General features: G+C 39.5%; 1 protein-coding gene across 1 annotated transcript; it reads right to left on the bottom strand.

Annotated features, from left to right (window-relative positions):
• Positions 1-653: 653 nt before the first annotated feature.
• Positions 654-9,974, bottom strand: dusp14 (dual specificity phosphatase 14). Its single transcript, XM_081614769.1, has 2 exons — positions 9,675-9,974; positions 654-2,155 (listed from the first exon to the last, which is right to left on the bottom strand). Exon 2 carries the CDS (start codon positions 2,055-2,057, stop codon positions 1,425-1,427), a length of 633 nt encoding a protein of 210 aa, XP_081470895.1. The 5' UTR covers positions 2,058-2,155; positions 9,675-9,974; the 3' UTR covers positions 654-1,424.
• Positions 9,975-21,498: the final 11,524 nt, after the last annotated feature.

The following is a 21,498-nucleotide window of genomic DNA, read 5'->3' as shown; positions in this document are numbered from 1 at the left end:
ACAGAGTGGAAACCAACCACTGAATTTTACACTGTGGTGAGCAGAATGGGACTCATTTTCAGCCCTTGAGTTTCATGTCTCAGGCTGGTCTACTTTACGTAGCGACGCATTATTATTAAAATAATGTAATTATAATTTTCTGTAAAACCTTGTAATTCTGTGTATTTTTTTAAACTACTTCCAATTCAGCACAGGTTAAAGTTTCCTCCTAATGTAGATTTATTTCAACATGAGAACGCATCTCAAATAATCTTCTTTGCAACACATTCCTTTAATAACATCCTTTTCAGATATCCAAATCCTAAAAATGATATGAGTAAATAAAAAAAATTAAATATCAAAAAAATAAAAATGTCACACTTCAATTTTGCTCATTTTGAACATCATACTAAACTGAGACATTGACTTTTGAAAATTGCCAAGCACAAAAGAAAGTATAGAACGACGTCACCCAAATGACGGAGAGTATAGCATGACTTCCAAAATGAGCTGAAATGACATATAGTTTAGCATAATGTCGAAAATTTGTTCAAATGATGCATAACTTTGATAATGAGTATCTATGCTTGTATTATCACAGTAGTATGTTGTACTAAGTCGAAAAACAGATGTATGTGAGTTTTGGATAGAAATATTCACCACAAAGTTACCGGTCCAGTAAAGCAGCAGACATTCTTTTTATTAGAGCATGAAGTAGCACTACAATAACATAGTGTGGTCACAGGACAGAACAGTCAACCCTGTGTTACACAGGAGCTTTCACTAAACCTTCAGTTCTAGCTTACATGTTCTCAAATTTCTCCTTCGTAAAAAGCTAGATGTAACATCTTTGAATGTTTGGATAAAGTGCACCGTAAGCCTCCCTCCCACTATCAGCACATTGCAATACATTGTGTTATTTTTCTGCACACTTTTCTTTAATGCTACCATGAATTCAGAGCATGCTGCTGCCCTTCACATTAAATATTACTGGGAAACTGACACAATATCACCACATGACACCACGTCAGAAAAGGGACATCACTGTCGGCACTGCAGAGGCTTGAGCACGTGGACCACCCCCCACCCTCAGACTGCTCGTCTCCTCTGGAAGTGGGAAAACACACCAGGAAATACACCACAGTACCATCCGACCACTCTGAGCTCTGGGCGTTCAGTCCAGAACATCCATGTTACTCAATGATCATCTGGTTCACCAGATTATGGGCTTTCAGTCGCTTTGGTCTCAACTCAAAGACTAGACAGCAGCACCATCAAATTTCATCCGTTCTTTTTCAGTAAATATGCTTCAGAAACATCTACACTCACACATCTCACTTCACCTGACGAGAACAGGTCTAAACCTGCAGCTCAGGTGAGACAAAAAAAAGAGGTTCGCTTTCCACCTTTATCTCTCACTGCGGATGGACGGCCAGCGCAGAAGCTCACAGGCCCCAGTAAGGAGCGAGGGTTCTGCGGTCCCTCTCGTAAACATCGGGTATGATCCCGTAGGGCGTCTGCACCATCTTAACAGAGTTCCTGCCAAACAGCTTCCTCTCGTATTCAATCAGCTGGCGCCAGAAGCCGCCGTTGGGCCTGATGACGGGACGGCGGGCCTTGACCCAAGCGTGGGCCTCGGCCAGAGACACGCGGTGGTACTTCATTAGGTACGCCAGGCACAGCGAGGCCGAGCGGCTCACCCCGGCCGCGCAGTGCACCAGCACCGCCCCTCGTTTGCGCCCCACACTGTGGATCTTGTCGGCCACGCTGTCAAAGTACAAGGAGATAGGGGAGTGGGGCATGTCTGCCAGGGGGACCTTCACGTACTCCATATGTGGCCAGTTGAAGTTGGGCAACTCGATGGTGGCATTAACCACACAGGTGATGCCCTTAGACAACAGCAGGCTGCGGTTGGACGCCACATTGCCTCTACTGAGGAAGAGGTTTGGGGTGATTTGGGCGATGCCCCCCAGTAGACTCCCACTCTCCGGCAGCAGCCTTGGCACGGTGGCGGGCACCATGGAGCTGCGATGGTGGTGGTGGTGGTTGTGGAAGAAGCTCTGGCTGCGGGAACCCATCGAGGAACCAGGCGAGTTTCAGGACGGGATGGAAAAGCTCTGAAGAAGGCAAAAACTTCAGGTTGTCAGGATCATAGCAGTGAGGGACCCACCAGACCCTGCAAGACATGAAAACTCAATTTTACTTTTCTTCAAAACTAAATATTTTTCTGTTTCACTGTAGACTCAGGCCCTGAAAACTGCACTGACAAAAAGTTTTTTCACTAGTTTACATGATCATAAGTGTCTGTACAGGTTCATGTATATAACACCAGAGGCAACTGAAAATGTAGTTAAAATTTATTTTTTAAACAATATTTTCAATACATCTGTTTTATGTACTACTTTTTACCTTTTTTATTTCCCTGTGAGGTACTTAGAATTACTGAATATTTCCATTCGTGGAAACATATATATAAAAAAACAAGGACGAATAAAATTGCAACAGTTCACAAACGCCACAAAACAAAGAGAAAGACCTCCATGTTTAAGAGCACTGTGCTGCAAACGAATCCTCCTGGAAATATCTTTTGTTTCTTTGAAAAAAAACTAAAACCTGAGAGTTCTTGCACAGATCAAATCAAACAGAGGCTGCTGCGAGACCAACCAATAAAACCATACAAATATATTTTCAAAAGGTTTTCATGGATGCTTGGTGTTCATGTCTGGGACTGGAGGACCGGCCTGTCTCTGCTCTTTCTGCGTTCAGGTGGAACGGCCTCAGAGCCGCAGGCCGAGTGGCGCCTCCTGCCACGTGACTGGAGGAGCCTCACCTCATCTCATGTTCATCCATCCGTGGCTCCTGCGTACAAATTACACTTCGTCGTCATGGTGGCTGCTGATGTCAATGTACGTTTTTTTTTTTTCTTAGCTCTTTAGGGCAAAAGTTGACACCATTTGTAATTTATTTTCTCTAAAAGTGGCAGCTACTAACATGGCCAAGCAACAGTTTTAACTAGGGATGCATGCACCCATCCACTTTTTTCACTTTCAATACAGATATTTGAGACTTTGTGTCAGTTGATACAGAAAAACAGCTGAATTGACTTAAAATATATATTTTTTTAAGACACAGATATAAATGCACTGAATTACATGTTTATTTGATAACTCTGCACAGAACCAGTAGCTTCACAATCTTGGTCAAACGTCTAAAAACAACAAAACTTTAATTTGTTCAATCAGTACAGTTAGGAGTAAAACAGCCAAAGAAAAATAAAAATGAAACAGAAACAATAGGTCCACTATTTTGGTCAAACATGTAAAAAAAAAATAAACTGAAAGAAACATTGTTCCAGATGGTTCAGGAAGAGCAGTTAGGAATTCTAAATATAATGTAAAATAAATAATAAAGCACAAAGCATAGAACTAGATGATATAGATCTGCCCTTATGTATTGGCCATATTGTTACTGATTCTTGATCTAGAATTCGTTTCAACATCAGGATTGATACAGATAATATGGGATTGGTGCATTTCTCACTTTAATATGTAATAGATGGAAAATTCCTTCTGTATGAAAAAGTATTAGCTGAGACATAAAAGCTGCAGGTTGAACTTTAGCCTCTTGGAAGTCACCATTTTATCATTTTCTTAAAGTTTCTTCACTAAATTCTTGTGAAGAATTTAAAAATATAAAATATAAAAAATATTTTATATTTTCATTTCTTAATCAACAAGATGACTGGTCACACCAGTCGGGATAATAAACTGAACATAAGTAGCAGAGTAACACTTCAGGAGTTGGCTAATATCAGAACACCGGCAGGTCAGAGCTTCATAAAGTTGGTGACCAGAAATAAGCCACAAATTTGTTTTTTAATAAAGTTTTTGTTTTGACTCATTTTTCTTCATCGGCTGTTCTTTAGAATAATAATAATAATAATAATAATAATCAGCCACTTGGAAAGTCCTGGCAGAACCTATGGTTAGTAGATAAATAAGATTCTGCTTCTTTTTCCAAAGATGTCATTCAAGGACTTTTTCATGCACTTGTCTCAGCACAGTCTGCATTTGTTTTCAGGAAGAAAAGCAGCTGGAATAACATAATAACGTCTGCTCAGGCAGCCAACACCCAGTGTCCAGTCAGGGCTTTTCAGAGTGCTGCCCTGCAGGAAGATTCACTGCCGTCGACAGAAACTAGTGATGAGGCAACAAAACCAGAGTTTCCAACAGTAAAGCCGACCAGCAGCAGAGGCAGCACACAGAAACCGTTTGATTTTGAAACTTTATGTGGAAATCCGCTTCATTTAAATGCTGTTTTGCATGTGCATACCTAGTTTAGATGATTAAGAATTGTCAGTTGTTTTTTTCTATTAACTTTGTTTAAATCATAAGCTGATAAAAAGAAAAATGACTCATTTTAAGTCAACAGTTTTATGGGACATCCTAGGAACAGACATTATTCTTTTCAGAGTCGCTCAAGACAATCAAACCATCGCTGGAAAATTTTACTGGTAAATTTAATTTGACATTTTTAGTATAGATAAATAAAAACATTTTAAGGGGCAGCATTACTTGTTTTCCAAGCAAAAAGTTATGTTATCCTTGGTTACAAAAATGCTGTATTTATCAGCATTTTTGTTGTCAATATGACAAAAGAAATTTGACTTTGTAATTTAACATCTTGAAATTGGGTCTCTGTCGCTTTAAAAACTTCTGCCCTTTCTGAAACTCCGCCTTCAGGAAGTCATCACAACACGGCTCCTCTATATAACATATAGAAACATATTTAATAATGTTTTTATTAGCATTGCACTGAGAAGTAGCTCATCTAATGAGCTCAGCAGATGTTCAGTTCCAACAGGTGTTTGCCAATTGCTGCTGGCTAGTCTGAAGGAGCTGGGAGGGAAAGTTGCGGTGAAGGGAGGCAGAAGCTCGGAAGGTTGGAACCTGCAGCTCCGAGGAGTTACAACCAGCTGAATGGTTGCCATGGAGATTAAAGGATTTCTAAAACATGCATGAAAGAATCAAGGCAACAACCTGGGCAACAACCCAGGTATATTTCTGATGGGGGAATATCATTATAACCTGATGTAAAGCTAAAAGAATTTACATAACACAGCCGTACTAACAATTTAACATGTCTCATTTTTCTTTGTGGCCTTTTATAACTTAATGAAAGTTTATAAGGCCAAAAGTTCAACTGGCCCCAACCATTACCCGAATCAAACAAAACTGATGTTTAATGTTTATTCTACGTTTGTGAAGATTTTAGTAGCACAAAGTGCACAGGTGATGGACACAAAAATTGTTTGATTTAATAAATGTTGGAGGGGCTGGTTGACCTTCTATGACTTCAGGAAACTTTTATGAACATCCTGAAAGACAAACATTTGACATTAATGTTTGATTTGAAGAAGGTCGGGGAGGCGGCTTCTCTCAGGTCAGTACCGCACGCTGACCGTTCAGCTTCAGGTGGAGCATGGGAGAGGCTTCAGAGGTGAAAGACGTAGCTAAATATATTCTAATAATTAATCAGGTTTACTTGTATAACATATTTCAGCAACAAAGTTCTAAGTGCTTCAAATCATAAAAACACAAAAAAATACAAAGTCATAAAAAACACCATACAGACAACAATTGAGAAAACCAGAAACAAACATTACATTTTGATGAGTGTCATCACCAAAATCATTGATATACATCAAATAAGTTGGTCAATGTTCCATTTATTATGGTTCAAAAACAACTTTAATCAGGTGGGTTTTTAGCCTCCGTCTAAGGGAACTAAGTGTTTCGGCTGTTTTGCAGTTTTCTGGCAATTTGTTCCAGATTTGTGGTGCATAGAAGCTGATGACTCACTTCATTCATTGGCCTTTTGTGTTCCTCCGACCTCCAGGGGTCATGCTACGCAACAGAGTACAGCTTTATCTTGTTAAATTGCGAATTAGAGAGTGTGTACCTGCAGCTGACCGCCGATGCATCGGCTTGCAACGAAATACAAGATAAAAACTGACTGCTGGGGCGCCTCGCCCAACATCAGCAGGGATCAAGACGTTAAGGGAACCAAATAATCCCCGACAGGCCCTCGTCAAAGTGCTGATGTGCCACAGCACCGGGCTTTTGCTGAGATTTGCTCCATATATGTAGTTATTTATACTGCAGGCTGGGGCGGAGCAAAGCTGCACAGAGCGGAGGAGGGAAAAATTATGCACAAGCTGTCGCCACAGAAAAAAAAATTCTACCACCCGTCGAAGAAACTGCAGCTCAACGCCAATCAGAACGAGGGTCAGTGGCGGTAACGGGACCCGAGCAGAAGGGCCCCTCCACCATCCAGAATTCGCTCCGGCAGCAGGAAAATTTGACGTATTCCCAGAATCTGTCAACAGGTGGTCGCAGATCACAAATCTCCTCACGCTGTTCCCACACTGATAAGTTTCCACAGGGGGTCCGGTTCCCCGCTCCCCTCACACAAACTGGAAACGCGACCCACCCGCCGGAAAAAGCGGAGCGACAGCCACAACACCGGATCGCACCCAAACCGTCGCGCCACTGCAAACGAAGACAAGTGGAAACACTGAAACGTGAGGTAAACGGTGGCCGTTGCCAGCCTCGTTGCTCGGTAGGAAACAATCTACTTATTCAGGCTGAGTGAAGTCTGGAAGTGGCCGCTTGCTGTTTCTGTAATCATGAGAAGAGAATGAGTGGCCCTGTGCCTTTCACCGTTTCTCTGACACAATCGGGAAAAGGAAGAGTCACTGAAGCTTCATAGAAAGCAAAGCTCCAAAGGACAGGAGTTATTTACCTTAGGCTTGCATGAACATTTCAAAGCTACAAAAAATATTAAGTGAAATCTTGAAGACTCGGCTGGATTGGAGACCAAAAGTGAAACATTCGTTACATTTTCAGCTGCTGCGGTTTCACACTGTACCGTGTCAAACGAGCCAAAACATTTGAAAACCTGTTCCTCCTTCCTGCCTGTGGGGGCGCTGCCCCAAGAACCACTGAAGGAAACAAAAACCTCTGATCTCCTTCTTCGTGAAATGTAGTGGCATCAGATTTTAGCGGTTCTACGTTTTCTCTTTTATCTTTGCTAAAAGACCACCAGCCATTAGGACTCAAGTCGTGCGCTTGTTTTGGTTGCATTTACCCAGAATGCCCTGTGATACAGTCCACTTCCTGTTTTTGGAGCGATGTCCAGTCCGCTTGGAGTTCACATATGCATTCGAACCGCTCCAGAGTTCACTTCAACCAAATGGAGACGGAGGTTTGTAGGTGGATCTGACTTAATTTTTTGATCACATTTCCCCCAAGCGAACCGGACTTTGTATGTAAACAAACCAGAGTTTGATTAAAGTGAACCAAACAGGGCACCAACGTCTTTCTCATCTGTTCTTCCAACAACGTAGCCTTCAGCATTTTGAACATGATTAGATGCGTCATATGAGGGCATTTAATGCCATGAGACTAGCATTCTATTAGCATGAAACGATGCAGCGAACACTAGCTAACAAATATTGCAGTCCAAATCAGCCTTTTGGATTTTAATACAGCACACAAATACAAACATAACCATGGAGTTCCGCAGGGTTATACACTTGGCCCAATGTCATTTGTACTTTATTTGTTTTTATTACTTTTCACCCTTAGTGTATATTTAAAGGTTTCAGCTCTGCAAGACTGCCTGATCAAATCCTGGTGGTCACATTGCTCCAGATGAATGTGTGCTCTGGCTAGCTTGGTTGCTCACACTGTTGAAATCTGGAAGCACTTTCTACATTCCTTAAAAGCCTCCACTGAAAAAAATCTGGACAACTGTATAGTAATACATCATTTGGCCTGTTTGACAAATGTCATGTTCATTCATTCTTGTTATTATCATTAAGCAAAACTTGGTAAAATAAGTGGAATTATATCCAAAGTTGAGGCAGATATTTTACTGAAAATGTTGCTGCTAAACTTTTGATTTCATCCTCCAAGTGCTCTACAGATCTCTCTGCAGTTGAAAACAGAACACAGTTTATGCTCATAGAGTTGACTTCTGATTTCAGCAAAGTCTGCTTTGGATTTATCTCTAAAATCAATATAAATTTGTCCTTCAATATAAATTAATTCAATATTTAGGGTTTCAGTTGTGTTTTGAATAACACGTTTTCTGGTGGTTGATTGATTTGCATGCAAAAGACAAATTGAATCATCTGGTTAGACCTCAGAGAAACTCAGTAATTGGTTTCTGCCAATTACTGAATTGTCTGAGTTATGCATGAGACTGCAGTTATCTCTGTGTTGGTCTAGTTAGTTTTACTACAAATAATTTATAAGACTAGTAATTCAAAAACTGAACAACTAACAATCGTAGTTACTTAGATCAAAACTCACTGTGCTGCTAATAGTGCGCCATTGTGATAAACATTAATAAATTCTTTTCCGATTAAAATCAGACTTTAATTATTTCTGCGTTTTTTAGTCATTTATGAATTCCAATATCATTTGTTAAATGCAAGAATAATAATTTTGTTGTTTTTATAAAACAAACCTTACATACATTTGTTTCAAAATAATTGTTACCTTTGCCTTTGATTTAGGTCAAACTTTATGAGAACCTTCACAAGTTTCTCATAACTCATGCCTTAACTTTGGCCTATTCCAAACATGATACTGACGCTCACACACTTCACTGTTCTCTACACAAACTTAAGATTTAATGACAGTGAGAAAAAAACCTTTTTATATTCAGCATAAAGGAGATTTCATTTAAATCCTTTATAAAAAAAAAATTTGTCCAGCATTTTTTAATGCTAAAGCTAATATTTAAGACAGTATTGTGCCACATCCTGACATGGTGAATGTTGCTCAAACTGAAGAAGAACAGAGAAAAGAAAGGGAGACAACCAAATATGAGCTGTACGGTGATATGTTGTCTTCAGACCTTTTGTATTTCCTGTTGTACATTTCATTCAGTGACACTTTTAAACAGCAGTTCAAAGCATCACCCATCACTGCAGCGGACATGAAAAACAGAGAAATGGATCTTCAATTAAACGTGTTAATTATCTCTAATTGATGTTAAAAGTAATGTCAAATGAAGCTCAAATTGCTCTGTGTCCATTACAGGAAAACTCAGCTGGTCTAACATGGTGCCTTTATGCCCCGGGTTTCAATTTGTCGACATTTTAAGTGATTCCATTTAGATTTGCGGTTTTTGATGTGATTGTTGGTTGCTTCTTAGTTTTCACTTCTAAAGAAATCACTTCTGACTGTTTTAAAAAGTCATAAAATCTAATCGCCTTCTGGTTTATTCTTATTGAACCGTTTCTGCCCCACCGTGTGAACACACTCGTTAAATTGAATGAATCCACGTGTTTATTAATTTAGAAGGCTTCGGCTGTGAATGGGGAGCGCCTCTCTGCGCACGCGCTGCTCGTTCATGTGGAAATGACGCGAAATGTGTGCGCGCGCTTCTAAGTTAAGATGCAATATAATAGAAATCAACATTAAATCACCAAAATAGCCAAAGTGAAACGAGAGTCCCGTTTCTTTTACATGACTTTTTCAGTTTTATTTATATTACATAAAACATAATAAATAGAATAGTAAAGATTTTAAATAAAAATATGTATTTATGTTAAAAGAATCTGAACTAAGGTGAGCATAATTCCGACATTGTGCTCTAATCAGTCGTGAAACTCAACTTACCAGTCGGCTCTCACTTGGGCACTGATGGAGGTGTTTTTAAAGCGCCGTCAACCCCTGAAGCCAGAAGCCGAGCCGGAGAGCATCGCCGGTGTCTCACATCCACCGTCAGTCGGTCTGACCGGACTCACCGCCGGCGAGGTGGCGACAACAAGCCGAAACACACGCCAACATCACGGGAAAGTCAGCGGAGAGGGGAGCCATCGGTACATCAGCCAGGTCCTGTCCGCTGTCTGAGGGAGACAGAGTACGGAGCAGCGCTGCCTCTGGTATGACGGGCGATCAGTGCCACTCGCAGGGGGCGGAGCAAAAGGAGGAGCACGTTGCCTCGATGATTCAACGCTTTTCTAATGTGCAAGGAGGAGATGAAAGTTCAGTTAAAATGGTATTGATTTTGACAACAAATATTAACTTATTTTTTAAATATGCTATTTTAAGGAAAATCTAACAATCTTTAGTTTTAGTCAGTTAAATGATAGTACTTTTTAGTAGACAAAACTTATCATGTAGTAGAATAGAACATGTGGAGTAGTGGGTTTATTCCACAAAATGCTGTTAGAATTCTGTTTGAAAGTGCAAAATATTTATGATATTTTATAGTTTGCTGCCATTTTCCACCATTTTTTAAACTTATAGGTGACAATGGGGTCTATAGTTATTCAACATGAATGTAAAAAAATGACTGAATGAACAAATTTTACTGTTAACCAATCAAACCCTGAAATAGTTTTCTCTTGCCTTTTTACACTTACCACCTTGTCTTGTCTTTCAGTAAAATTAAATATCACTTGATTTCATCTGCCTTTTAAAATTTGGTCTATTTTTATTATTTAATGAAAAAAGTATTTTCATCATAGTTATTATCATTCATCGAAGTTTCTTGTCATCAAAACCTGCTTAAAAAGTCAGAGAAGATAAAGAAAAGGAAAGTTTGTGGATTTTTTCCTTTATTTTCATTACCATATTTTTCTCCGTTGTCCTCTTTTTTCTTCTCCAGCCAATCAGATTCATGAGTAGAGTTGCCCCCCCCCCCCCCCAATTGACAAATATGCCAAATAAACACTGAGAGCAAGCCCTATTTTCTTCAGAGTGCATACAGATGGATGGAAGGAGCACATTTTACCGCTCACTGTGTTCATGGGACTGTGAATAAATTGAAATACCGGCTATCAGAGCTATGCTCTCTCTCGATTAATATATTCCCTGTTGTGATTGCTTAATACGCTCCTCAGGAATTTTGGCATGTCACCATAGAACTGCACTGATTTGAATTAGCATAAAATGGAACCTGCTTGCCTTGAAAGGCAATTCACAACATTTGTTGTGAATTGCTGATAATTTATTTCTTTCAGTTTCAAAATCTAATCATTTTTTTCTCTTTCTCAAGCTGAAATATTACTAATTTGCTGAAAAAGTCCTGAAGATTGAATCTTAGTTACTTTGATTGACACTTTACCTCTCTAGTGGCTTCAGCTATATTTTTAAAAAGGCAGTATTATGTAAAATCAAACTTTTTTAGCTTTACAACATGTTATAATGTTATTCCCTCATCAAAAACATACCTGGAGTGTTGCCTTGATTCTTTCATGCAATGCTCCATGTTGCATGAAATCCTTTACTTTCCCGTGGCAACCATTCAACTATGCAAAAGGCCTGAGTCGACCAAGCTCCGCCTTCAAGACGAAGCCCCTCCCCCGTGACTCAACACTTCAGACTAGCCAGCAGCAGCTAGCCAACATCTGGTGAAGCTTCTCAGTGCAATGCTGGTAAAAACATTGTTAAAGGGTTAATAGAGGAGCCATGTTGGGATGACTTCCTGAAGGCAGAGTTTCAGGAAGAGCAGGAGTTTTTAAAGTGAAAGAGGCCCAATTTTAAGGCTTTAAATTATAAAGTAAAAATTCTTTTAAGTCATATTTAAGTCATATTCTTTTAAGTCATATATATATATATATATATATATATATATATATAATTGTTTTAAACAACTGAAAGTAACAAATTTACTTGATGTATCTAGAAAATACATAAAAACACTTAATACTACTCCTTTAATAGATTTGCTCCTAAAACACAATAGTTAATTTGGGAAGACTGATTAAAATGAGGCAGAACTTCAGATACAGTTACTATCAAATAGTCTGTAACATGTGCAATAAAATATTCATTGTATAAGAAGGAGGAATCTTTCCTCCTCCTTTGACCTTGTAGTGCACAGTTGTTCTATACAGCAACCACATCTAATATCTTTACACAAATCTGTTTGTTTCAATATCTCCAGAGATCTGTGAGCTCAAGTTGCAGGTCCTGAACTCTGACGCTCTGTGCACTCTACTGCAGCTCAGGCAATGTGTATATGCAGCAACTCCACACACATTACCAATTTAAATGTTGCCTTGGCGTAGTGGGCTGCAGGCAGCTAGAGAAAACAAATAAACCAACAGTTCTTTCAGGTCCGTTATTTCAAATCTCATTATTGACGCCCTGAGAGAAACGGCCAGAACTCCGAGACCTTCAGGATCGCAGCTGCATCTGCAGGGCTCCCTGTGCGAGGCCCTTAGTGAATACATCCATGTACAGAGCCATAATTAGACATGCCTTCCAAACTCAATCCCATTTCAAAGAGCTCCTGGGGGAGATATTACGCACCCTGTAAACCTATGGCCCCTGCCTCAGTCATCGCTAATTACATTCCCAGTTCAATCATGTGGAAACAAACAGCAGTAGTACCAACCAAAGCAGTAACAAAAGAAAAACAGCTTGAGGGTGACTTTTTTTTTCTTTTTTGCATTTTAGGGATGATCCCACCTGTCTAAGAGATTTCTGAAACTATATCTGAGTGTAACTTTTTCACCCAGGGGCAAGATAATGGAAAATGGGGAAACTGCATTAGTGTAGTAACAAGGTAACGGGGGAAAATTTTTTTTGGAGGTGTGGAGAAGGAGAACCAGCTCCGTGCCAAAATGTCAGATGAGTCAGAGGCATTCTGGGAAGAGCATCTGCCATGGAGGCTGAAAATTTACAATGACACCATCGCCCGTAATAACAAGCACCTGCAGCCGCTCGGTGAAGGAGCTGTCTGCTCTGAATCAGTGGGGGATGTAACACTGATTAACCCTGAGCGCCTGTAACACCAGATAACTGATGGGCTGCCACAGGGATTTAACTGTAAAATTCTGCGTGGATCCCTGCAACAGCCAAACATGGACACTTGATAACCTGCTCAATTGTGGCGACTCATTTAACTTTCTGGAGCCCCAAAACCCATGAATTGTGAGAAAGTACTGACAGCAAACACCCTTCAGATGTAGAAAAATTTTCAACTAGCATCTTTACAACCAAAACTTTCAGCAGATGTTAAATGCAGAAGTGCATTTGGGATTATCCCCTCTGAGTCTTAGTGGTCCGGTGTTTTCTACGGGTCATTGGACATAGCTGACTCCACGCTGATTCTGGAACAGTATTTTCTCTAGTTGGTGGCAGGTTTGTTTGTTTCTGGCAGTCAGTGGGAGACAAGGTACCTGCTGTGCTGTTACCCTTTTTAGAAGAAGGGTGTCGTTTTCATTTGGGCAGTTCATCAACACAGTTTTCTATTGGACTTTGGTGGCTGAATTGGTTGAACTAAGCAAGTATTAGTAAGCTTGATTTATTCCCCTAACATATTGATACAGGCTTCATCTCCATCTTTTTATTACTAGACATTTTTCACTGTTATGCCCTCTTCATCTATACAACATGACTACATTACTTCAGAGAATGTAAGTATTTGGGGTCTTGTCCGGGATCAAACATAGGTGAGCTTGTCTTCCCAATTCATACCTGGAAAAAATTACACTTCCCATATCCTACACAGTATCAGGAAATGTAAAATTTTGTGGGTTTAACTGTGCAGCTAGTTGTTGAAAATGCAACTGTAGCTGCACCAAGAACCACTGAAGGAAACAACATAGAAACTAGTTTGATTAAAAGTAGTGCTTAAATTGTTGACTGTGTTGTATGACTTTGTATTGTTGTATTTTTAAAACACTTAAAAGCTGCCTTGTTGCTGAAATGTGCTATACAAATAAACTAGATTGATAAAAACCTATGACTTCCATCTTTACAAAATGTAAACAGAATGAGTGAATGAATTGTAGCAGTTAAAACAATTTGGGGGCTCGTCTAGGATCTAATGAGAAAGCTTAGCTTGGGTTTTGTTTGTGGTGGTTTTAGACACGTTTTCACAGCTTTTTCCTTAGCTAAAATGAGCTTTTTGACTTGTTAGTATAGAAAGCTATAGTCATAGAGAAGGCAGAATGTATCCTAATTTTTTCATTTTGACTGACCCAACCCTTTTCTTTTGCTTCACATAGCAACAGTAACCTGGCAAAATCGATGGCAGGTTAACAGCCATACGTTGCTTGCAGTGGTTGTGATCATCATTGTATCAGTGTCTTCAGCTTATCAGAGTAATTATCACTGAGAAAGCTAACCAAATTGTGGATGAGATGATCCCTGCTGGCTTGTAACACTAGAGATGTTTATTTTTGTTTGTGCTGATGTGTGTGCGTGTGTGTGTATATGTGAGAGAGTGATGGTAAGATGAGGGGAATGGAAAGTGTTTTTTGTGGTCAGCGGAGATTGAGATGCAGGAGTGTGTGTATGCGTACGTATGTGTGTGTGTAGGTCTAAATAAAGTTGTTGCTGATCCCACAGGCGCCCCCCTCATTGCTCCAGCTGTGATGGTGGTGAAACAGACATGGGATCTAAATGCTCACTGTGGCGACATGCAAGAGTGTCAAGGTGGCTGAGCGCAGCAGCTCGACGCCTCTCTGTCACTCTGATCAGAGCTGCTCCGTCATCCAACACACACGCACGCACGCACACACATGCACGCCCCCCGACCCCCCACCCACACACACACACACACACACACACACACACACACACACACACACACATGCACCACACACACACGCACATTTGCTTGCTGCACAGATGAAACAGGAACCGGCTGCTATGGAGGTCTCTCATCTTATTTCATTAAGGTTATCTCTCGGAGTCCTGCATGGCTTGCTTCTGAATGTGAGTCGGTGAGGAAGAAGAAGCACACAGATGGGTTGTGGGGTTGGGGTGTGTGTGTGTGTGGGGGTGGAGGGTGTGGAAGGTGGGGGGTACAGCAGACTTCGCCGCTCTAGTTAGTCACGACTCCTCTCTGCCCGGCGGATGAGTGTGAGCAACAGGGTGAATGTGAGCTGCCCCTCCTCCTGTTGATGGGTTTACCTCCGTGTTAATCAGCACACGGCTATAACAGCCAGAGCAGAAAGGCGATATATGTGTGTGAGTGTGTGTGTGCGCATGTGTGTCTTTCTTTGTGAGGAGCCAATTTAGTCTTGAGTCAATGCGAGAGCAGATGCGTTTAGCTGTGATCGTTCAGGTGAAAGGGGCTGGGCGGTCCTCGCAAAGATAGAGACAGAAGCATGAGTGTGTGTCTCGGTGTGTGTGCGTGCGTGCGTGTGTGTGTGTGCCCTTTAAAGAGTCGTACAACAACACAGAGCAAAGATGTGGGAGACATCTTCCTCCTTCTTCCTTGAATAGATGCAAAGTTAAAAATCAATAAGACACCAGCAGAGGAGAAGCTCTAAAACCAATGGATCGATGTGTCTTGTGCACTTTGTGGTTTCTTTTTGCATGTTCTAGAAGAAGAAGAAGAAGAAAAAGAGGAAAAAACATGTTTCACTGATATAATAAGCTCATTAAACTACAGGAATAAAAAGGCCTCAAAGAGATTATGCTGAATCACTATATTAATTCATGCACCCATCTATTGCTGACACCTCATTTTGTTTGCAGTCCTGAGGCGGTTGTGATCAATCACAGCTGCATTTCCATTGACCACATATTTGCACAATTCAACATTTCAAGAATACATTTGCTTACTGAAAACGTGCCAATTTTTTTAAAAAAAGTCTGTTTTTCTAAACTTGGTTTATTCCTCAAAACTGCAACGGAAACATTTTTTTTCCGCATCGCAGTCACATGATCAACAACCGGATGTTACTGCTGGCGCAAACCACAAAGAAGAAGATGACAGAAAGTAGTTGGAGGATCGTGGCGTGGCATATTTTTTAATGACTTATGACGTGAACAAACTTATTCACGTGTGATTTTACTTGCGTTTTTTATTTAATGAAAACTGCGCTATTGCGAAATTGTGTTTTTTTAGTCTACATTAGTGCAACTTAGACAAAGTTTTGTGCACATTTGTAATGGAAACGTAGCTACAGAAACACAAGAATCACTGACTTACGCTCTGACTTACGCATTTTGACTGAAAAGTCAGTCAGTCAGCTAACTTTTCGCCAAATGCGTTCATTAACTACATTTGTCTGCATCGTGTCATAACTAGGATTAAACTTGGATGTGTGCAACTGAATTTGTTCATATGATATAATTAGTTTAATTATATTTTACTGAAAATAAATTGGAATCTTGCTGTGCGAGATGCCTTCGGGTGACGTTGTGAGCTGATGCTATGTGATTAAACTGAGCTGAACAAGCAGGCAAAATGTAAATAAAGATGCTAAGCTATCCTGAAGAACTGATAAAGAGCACTTTGAGAAGGTTACCAGAAACTCTTTCTCTTTTAAGAAGATAATAAAAAATGGGTGAAGCTTTAAACTTGAGCACACTGATGCATAATCTTTTTGCTTTATTGTGCTTCTTTAGTCTTTATTTTTACATTAGTGCCCGTTTCTCTTCCAGTAGTTACGCCTTAGCTTCATGTTCCCTCACAGCTGTTTAACGCCTCTTTATCAACTTGTTTATTTGTGCAGCACATTTCAGCAACAAGGCACTTCAGAGTGCTTCACACCAGAAAAACAAAACCCATCATGGAGCAAGTAAACACTGTATTTTACCAAATACCATAATCAGAATCATCAAGCACATATATAATAAAAAATTTATATCAATATTAAAGTTATTAAGAATCAAAGGCAGCTCTAACAGGAGGGATTTACTCTTTTAGACTCCATGTCATATTTTGTTGGTAGCTTACGCTTTCAGCTTTACTCTATTCATGATAGAAATATGAAAACGGACATAAAAAAAACATCCACGGTCATCTTTTATTGCTCTTAAGAATAAGAATAGAATTTACACACCAGAATTTCCTTTCTTAACTGAAGAACAAGAGAAAAAAAATCTGATGGTGATAAAATGGTTAAAAATTGTAAACTGACTAAGCTAAGCTGAAAAAATATTCAAGGACAATCATTCTAGAAATTGACACACTAAAACCAAAAAGTAAACAAATATCCTCCATCTTGCAAACCGAATAAATAATAATTAAAAAAAAGCAACAACACTGACATGCAAAACAAAATCCCACCTCGTTAAAATAAATAAAACATGAGTCAAAGGTGCGAAATGAAACGGATGAGGGTGTGAATATATTTTATTTATGCTCGACAAATTTCTTTCTTTTTTTTTTAAGTCTATTTTCAGTCTCCATCTGTCCTCATAATCCAGTTACATATTTGTTCCAGTGACTTCTTTACTTGTGCAAATAAAAGAAAAAAAAATGTTTGAGCCGTGATGATTGGAAAGCTTCCTACCACGAGAACACGCGAGAGGTTTCCATGTTGAACACTGATCCACGAGGTCAGCGGCAGTTTATCGCTGAGAGTTTAGGACGAGCAGAGCAGGAAGACGTCAGCCTGAGAAGAAGTGTGTGTGAGCGCGCGCGCGCGTGTGTGCATAGGAGGCCTGAGAAAGCGCTGTGCGCGCGCGCCGGGCGCTGACACCGACATCTGCTCCATCTGCTGCCACTTCAGCAGTGGTGGGAAGTAACGAAGTACAAGTACTTCGTTACTGTACTTAAGTACAATTTTCGTGTATCTGTACTTTACTTAAGTAGATTTAATAATGGATACTTTCTACTTTCACTCCACTACATTTTACAGTAAGTATCTGTACTTTCTACTTCACTACATTTCTACAAAACTGTCGCGTTACTCGTTACATCCAAGTCGCATTGTGTTTTTTTGTCCGTTAAAATGTGAAGTTCAGGGATTTAAGGTGGCGCCGTAAAATCCAAGCAATAACGTGACTTAGTGTCTGTTGTCACCCATCCCCTCCACCTTTACTCGCACGCGGAGCTCCAAGACATGCGCAGTGGTTTCCTATGAGCGTCATTAATATAATAGCGCTGCATAAATCATAAGATATGGCGACATGTAAAATCAGCAGCGCTTCGCTTTCACAGACGGTGGGGACTTTGTCCAATTTTTAACGTCACTTGGAAGGAAAGCTTAAAGAAAGGTAAGCTCCGTGGACGTGATGCTAGCAAAGCTAGCTGTATTGACTGAGACACATGTTGCACCTGCGATGACTGACATGTCGCAGATATGGGACAACGCTGTGACCAAAGTGCAATATTGTAATATGACATTCATGGACGATCCGATTCTTCTGGACGGATCTTGACTAAGTCCTATAGTACTGAAGCCTCAGTGAGAGACGTTCTTTGTTCTTGTAATGCTCTGCGTACACTGCAGTAGCTATTTTATTTCATTAAAATATTTTTATATTTAATTGGTGAATAAATAAAACAAGAACGTAAGAACACAGAGCATGCTCATTGCTCTTTGTTTTCGTCACCTGTCATGGTGGCAGACATTGCAGCAGGAGGGAGGATGAGAACAGTCACGGTGCTCCTCCTGCTTGGTTACTTCTTGCTTATTGGGCCTTGGACAGTGTTCATAGTTGAGTGTTGTTAATTGCTATGTTTAATGGTGCAGACAATTATTATTTCTGACATTGGCAATATGGGCAACCGCCCAGGGTGTTATTTCTTTAGGGATGGCAGGAGACCTCTGTGTATTGTGGCACAGAGATGAAAGCAAAACAGAATGAAGAAGAGTTTGAATTGATACTGGTTAAATTTATTTCAGCTCTAAGTATTTAATATCTAGGTGTCTTTATGGGAAAGTGAATCTTTCAGATCAATTTGAGAAGCAGTTTTGATAGGTGCACTTCATTTTATTGTCATGTAGCACGGGTTGCTGGTTTTGATTTGGTCTTGGGTTCAGTGGTCCAGACTACAACTCTGCTACGAGGCTCCTTGGTTCCATGTCCTCCTCTGCCAGTTGGATTTCTTTCAAAATAAATGTGTGGCAAAAAAAGTGAAGTTCATGTTATGTTAGGACAGGAGACGAGATGTTTCCATCCCTGAAATTATGATGCATAGAATCACATATCTAAGTCTAAACTATGTTACAGAGTAAACTCAATAAAAACATGCTTTATCTGTGGCATATGATCATATGATCGGTACACTTAATGATATTAGTGATTAGGCAATGCATTAGCAAGTACTTTTACTTTTAATACTTAAGTATTTTTAAAAACCAGTACTTTTTTACTTTTACTTAAGTAAAATGTTAATGTGGTACTTTGACTTTTACTTGAGTACATTTTTGTCTGTGTATTTGTACTTTTACTTAAGTACATTTTTTGAGTACTTTCTCCACCACTGCACTTCAGCACCGACTCCAGTCACACTGATGCAGAAGGAAGCTGCAGGTGAGGAAACCGGTTCAAATCGGATTCTGCTCAGGAAATAAACGCGGCGGCGCATAAAAAGAGCTGATTAACTCTCCAATTGATTAGCTGTTGTTCCAGGGCGGTCTACTTACTGAAAAAATGTCTCCGTTTCTCAGACTCTCTTCCATTACATCCCTCCTTTTACGCTCAGAATATCATAAAGGGTTTTTTTTTGTTATATCTTTCAAGAAGTGAGGTATAATTTGTAACATTTTGTTTGTTTTAAGGTCAAGAATGTAAATTAACCTTGTGTGCAACCTTTTATGAGAAAGACTATTTTATCAGCAAAGAACTAATAAAAAAAAGAGAGCGAGAAAAACCCCCTGAAAATATCAACATTTTAACTTGAAATTCAGAAATTTCCAAGTTTTTCTCAAAAATGTCTGAGATTAATCTCAACATTTCTAAGTTCTTTGGTGGAAATGTACTCATTGTTTTCCTCTCTACATTTGGTCCTAATGTCGTCATAGAGATATGATGCTGAGCCATTTTAATATATCAAATTTTAGTCTGTAATATGAGGCTCATATTGGTAGAAAACTCAGTCAGGAGGAGGAATTCTTATTTATTTTTCTTTCTCATCACACATTTTGAAGAAGGAATTATGTGATCTTATATATTTAAATGAGATCAATTTTCAGAGTACATTATTCACTACTAATTCAACAAAGTAAGCAAAATATAAAATAAGTGTGAACGTTAAAAAAATAAGCTAAAGAATCAGTTTTTTAAAGAAACTAATAGATACAAATCTAACTTTTCTACAATTTTCAGACTTCTAGGGGAATTTTTAAATTCATTCTAAGATTTATGTTAAATAAAAATGAGGGTTTGATACAGAGGTTTGATTTAAAATCTCAAAACCTCCTAAAAACATATGCACAGTCATCACATAGCCACCACAACAGAACAGAGGTAACAAAAGATGCTTTCTGTGGTCAAAATCAGGTAATCATCTCAACACAGCTTTAGAAAGTGGCACCAGGAATCCACTGGCTTTTAATATTTCTGTGGTTTGTCACTCTGGATTATCCTGAAACTGAAACTTGGAAAAAAGAAATGTTCCTATTTAAGGTGAACCTTTGAAAAGGAAAAGAGAAAAATTACACAAAACTCTGACCAGCAAAAATATAAATACAAAAGCAACAGGAACCTGCAGCATCTGGGGACAGAGACGTCAACAGGCTTAGATCGCCCAATCAGAATACAGATACCACCTAACAACTGACGGCACACGAAACATCTGATGACAGGATGTTTGCACATTTATGGCTTCACTTGTGATCATTGTATAAAATAACAAAAACTTTCAGTTTAAAAACTACTTTTTAAAGATGAATTATTAACTAACCTTATATTATTAATCTAAGAGCTTTCTCAAATGTTAAAAATATGTAAAAACATAAATAATTCACATTTAAAGAATAAGATGACATGGAATTGACAGGCATTTGGAGAAGACAGCCAGCCGCTCAGCAGGACCTTAAAAACATTCATGTTGATTCAGGGCTAATATAAAGAGGACAGCGTCATCACTGGGTTATGTTCCCCTGCTTATTGTTGCATTGTGATTAAATCTGCACCCAGTGTGTATAAATTAGACAGGATTTAGTGCACTACAACAAGTGAAGAGGAGTATATTGAATGATATAGTGATAGGCTTTTCCTCCAGGGGGGATTGCATTGATTTTGAAAGTGCTCCATATTTAACGATGGCCAGCTGGAGAAGGAACAAAAGTTCATGTACTGGAGGAGCAAACAAAATAAACATGGTTTTAAACTTGTGCAATTTCAGGCGTTAAAACCGGAGAGAGAAAACCTGATTAGTTTGCGCAGACTAGCAGGAAAACAAAACAAAACAAAAAAATAAAAAAACACAAGTCCTGATATGGAGAAAGAAACAATCTCCCTCTGCTGATGCCTGTTTATTCTGCAGAGTGAATTTAATAAGACGCACATTTCTTCTCCTTCACATCTTCTCAAGCGCATCTCCTGCTTCTACATTTCAGTACTTGAAGCTCAGGCTCCCTCCCTCCTCGGTCGTCTTATCATCAAAGGTTGAATCCGCCATCATAATCAGATTCAGGCTCTCAGCTGTGATAAGCCGGTAGGAGGCCGGCGGTCTCCTCACTGCCTGCGTCACAGTTTGTTCCCCCAAGTCACACGGCAGATCAAGATGTCTCTGTCAGAGACGAACATTATTCAGCTCCTTTTAGCAGGAATCGGGCAGAAGTTTAAGGAC

The sequence above is a fragment of the Poecilia reticulata genome, chromosome 13, assembly GCF_904066995.2.
Source record: "Poecilia reticulata chromosome 13, P_reticulata-male-v2, whole genome shotgun sequence".
NCBI classification, from domain to species: Eukaryota; Metazoa; Chordata; class Actinopteri; order Cyprinodontiformes; family Poeciliidae; genus Poecilia; species Poecilia reticulata.
This window is presented reverse-complemented; position numbering and strand designations above follow the sequence as displayed.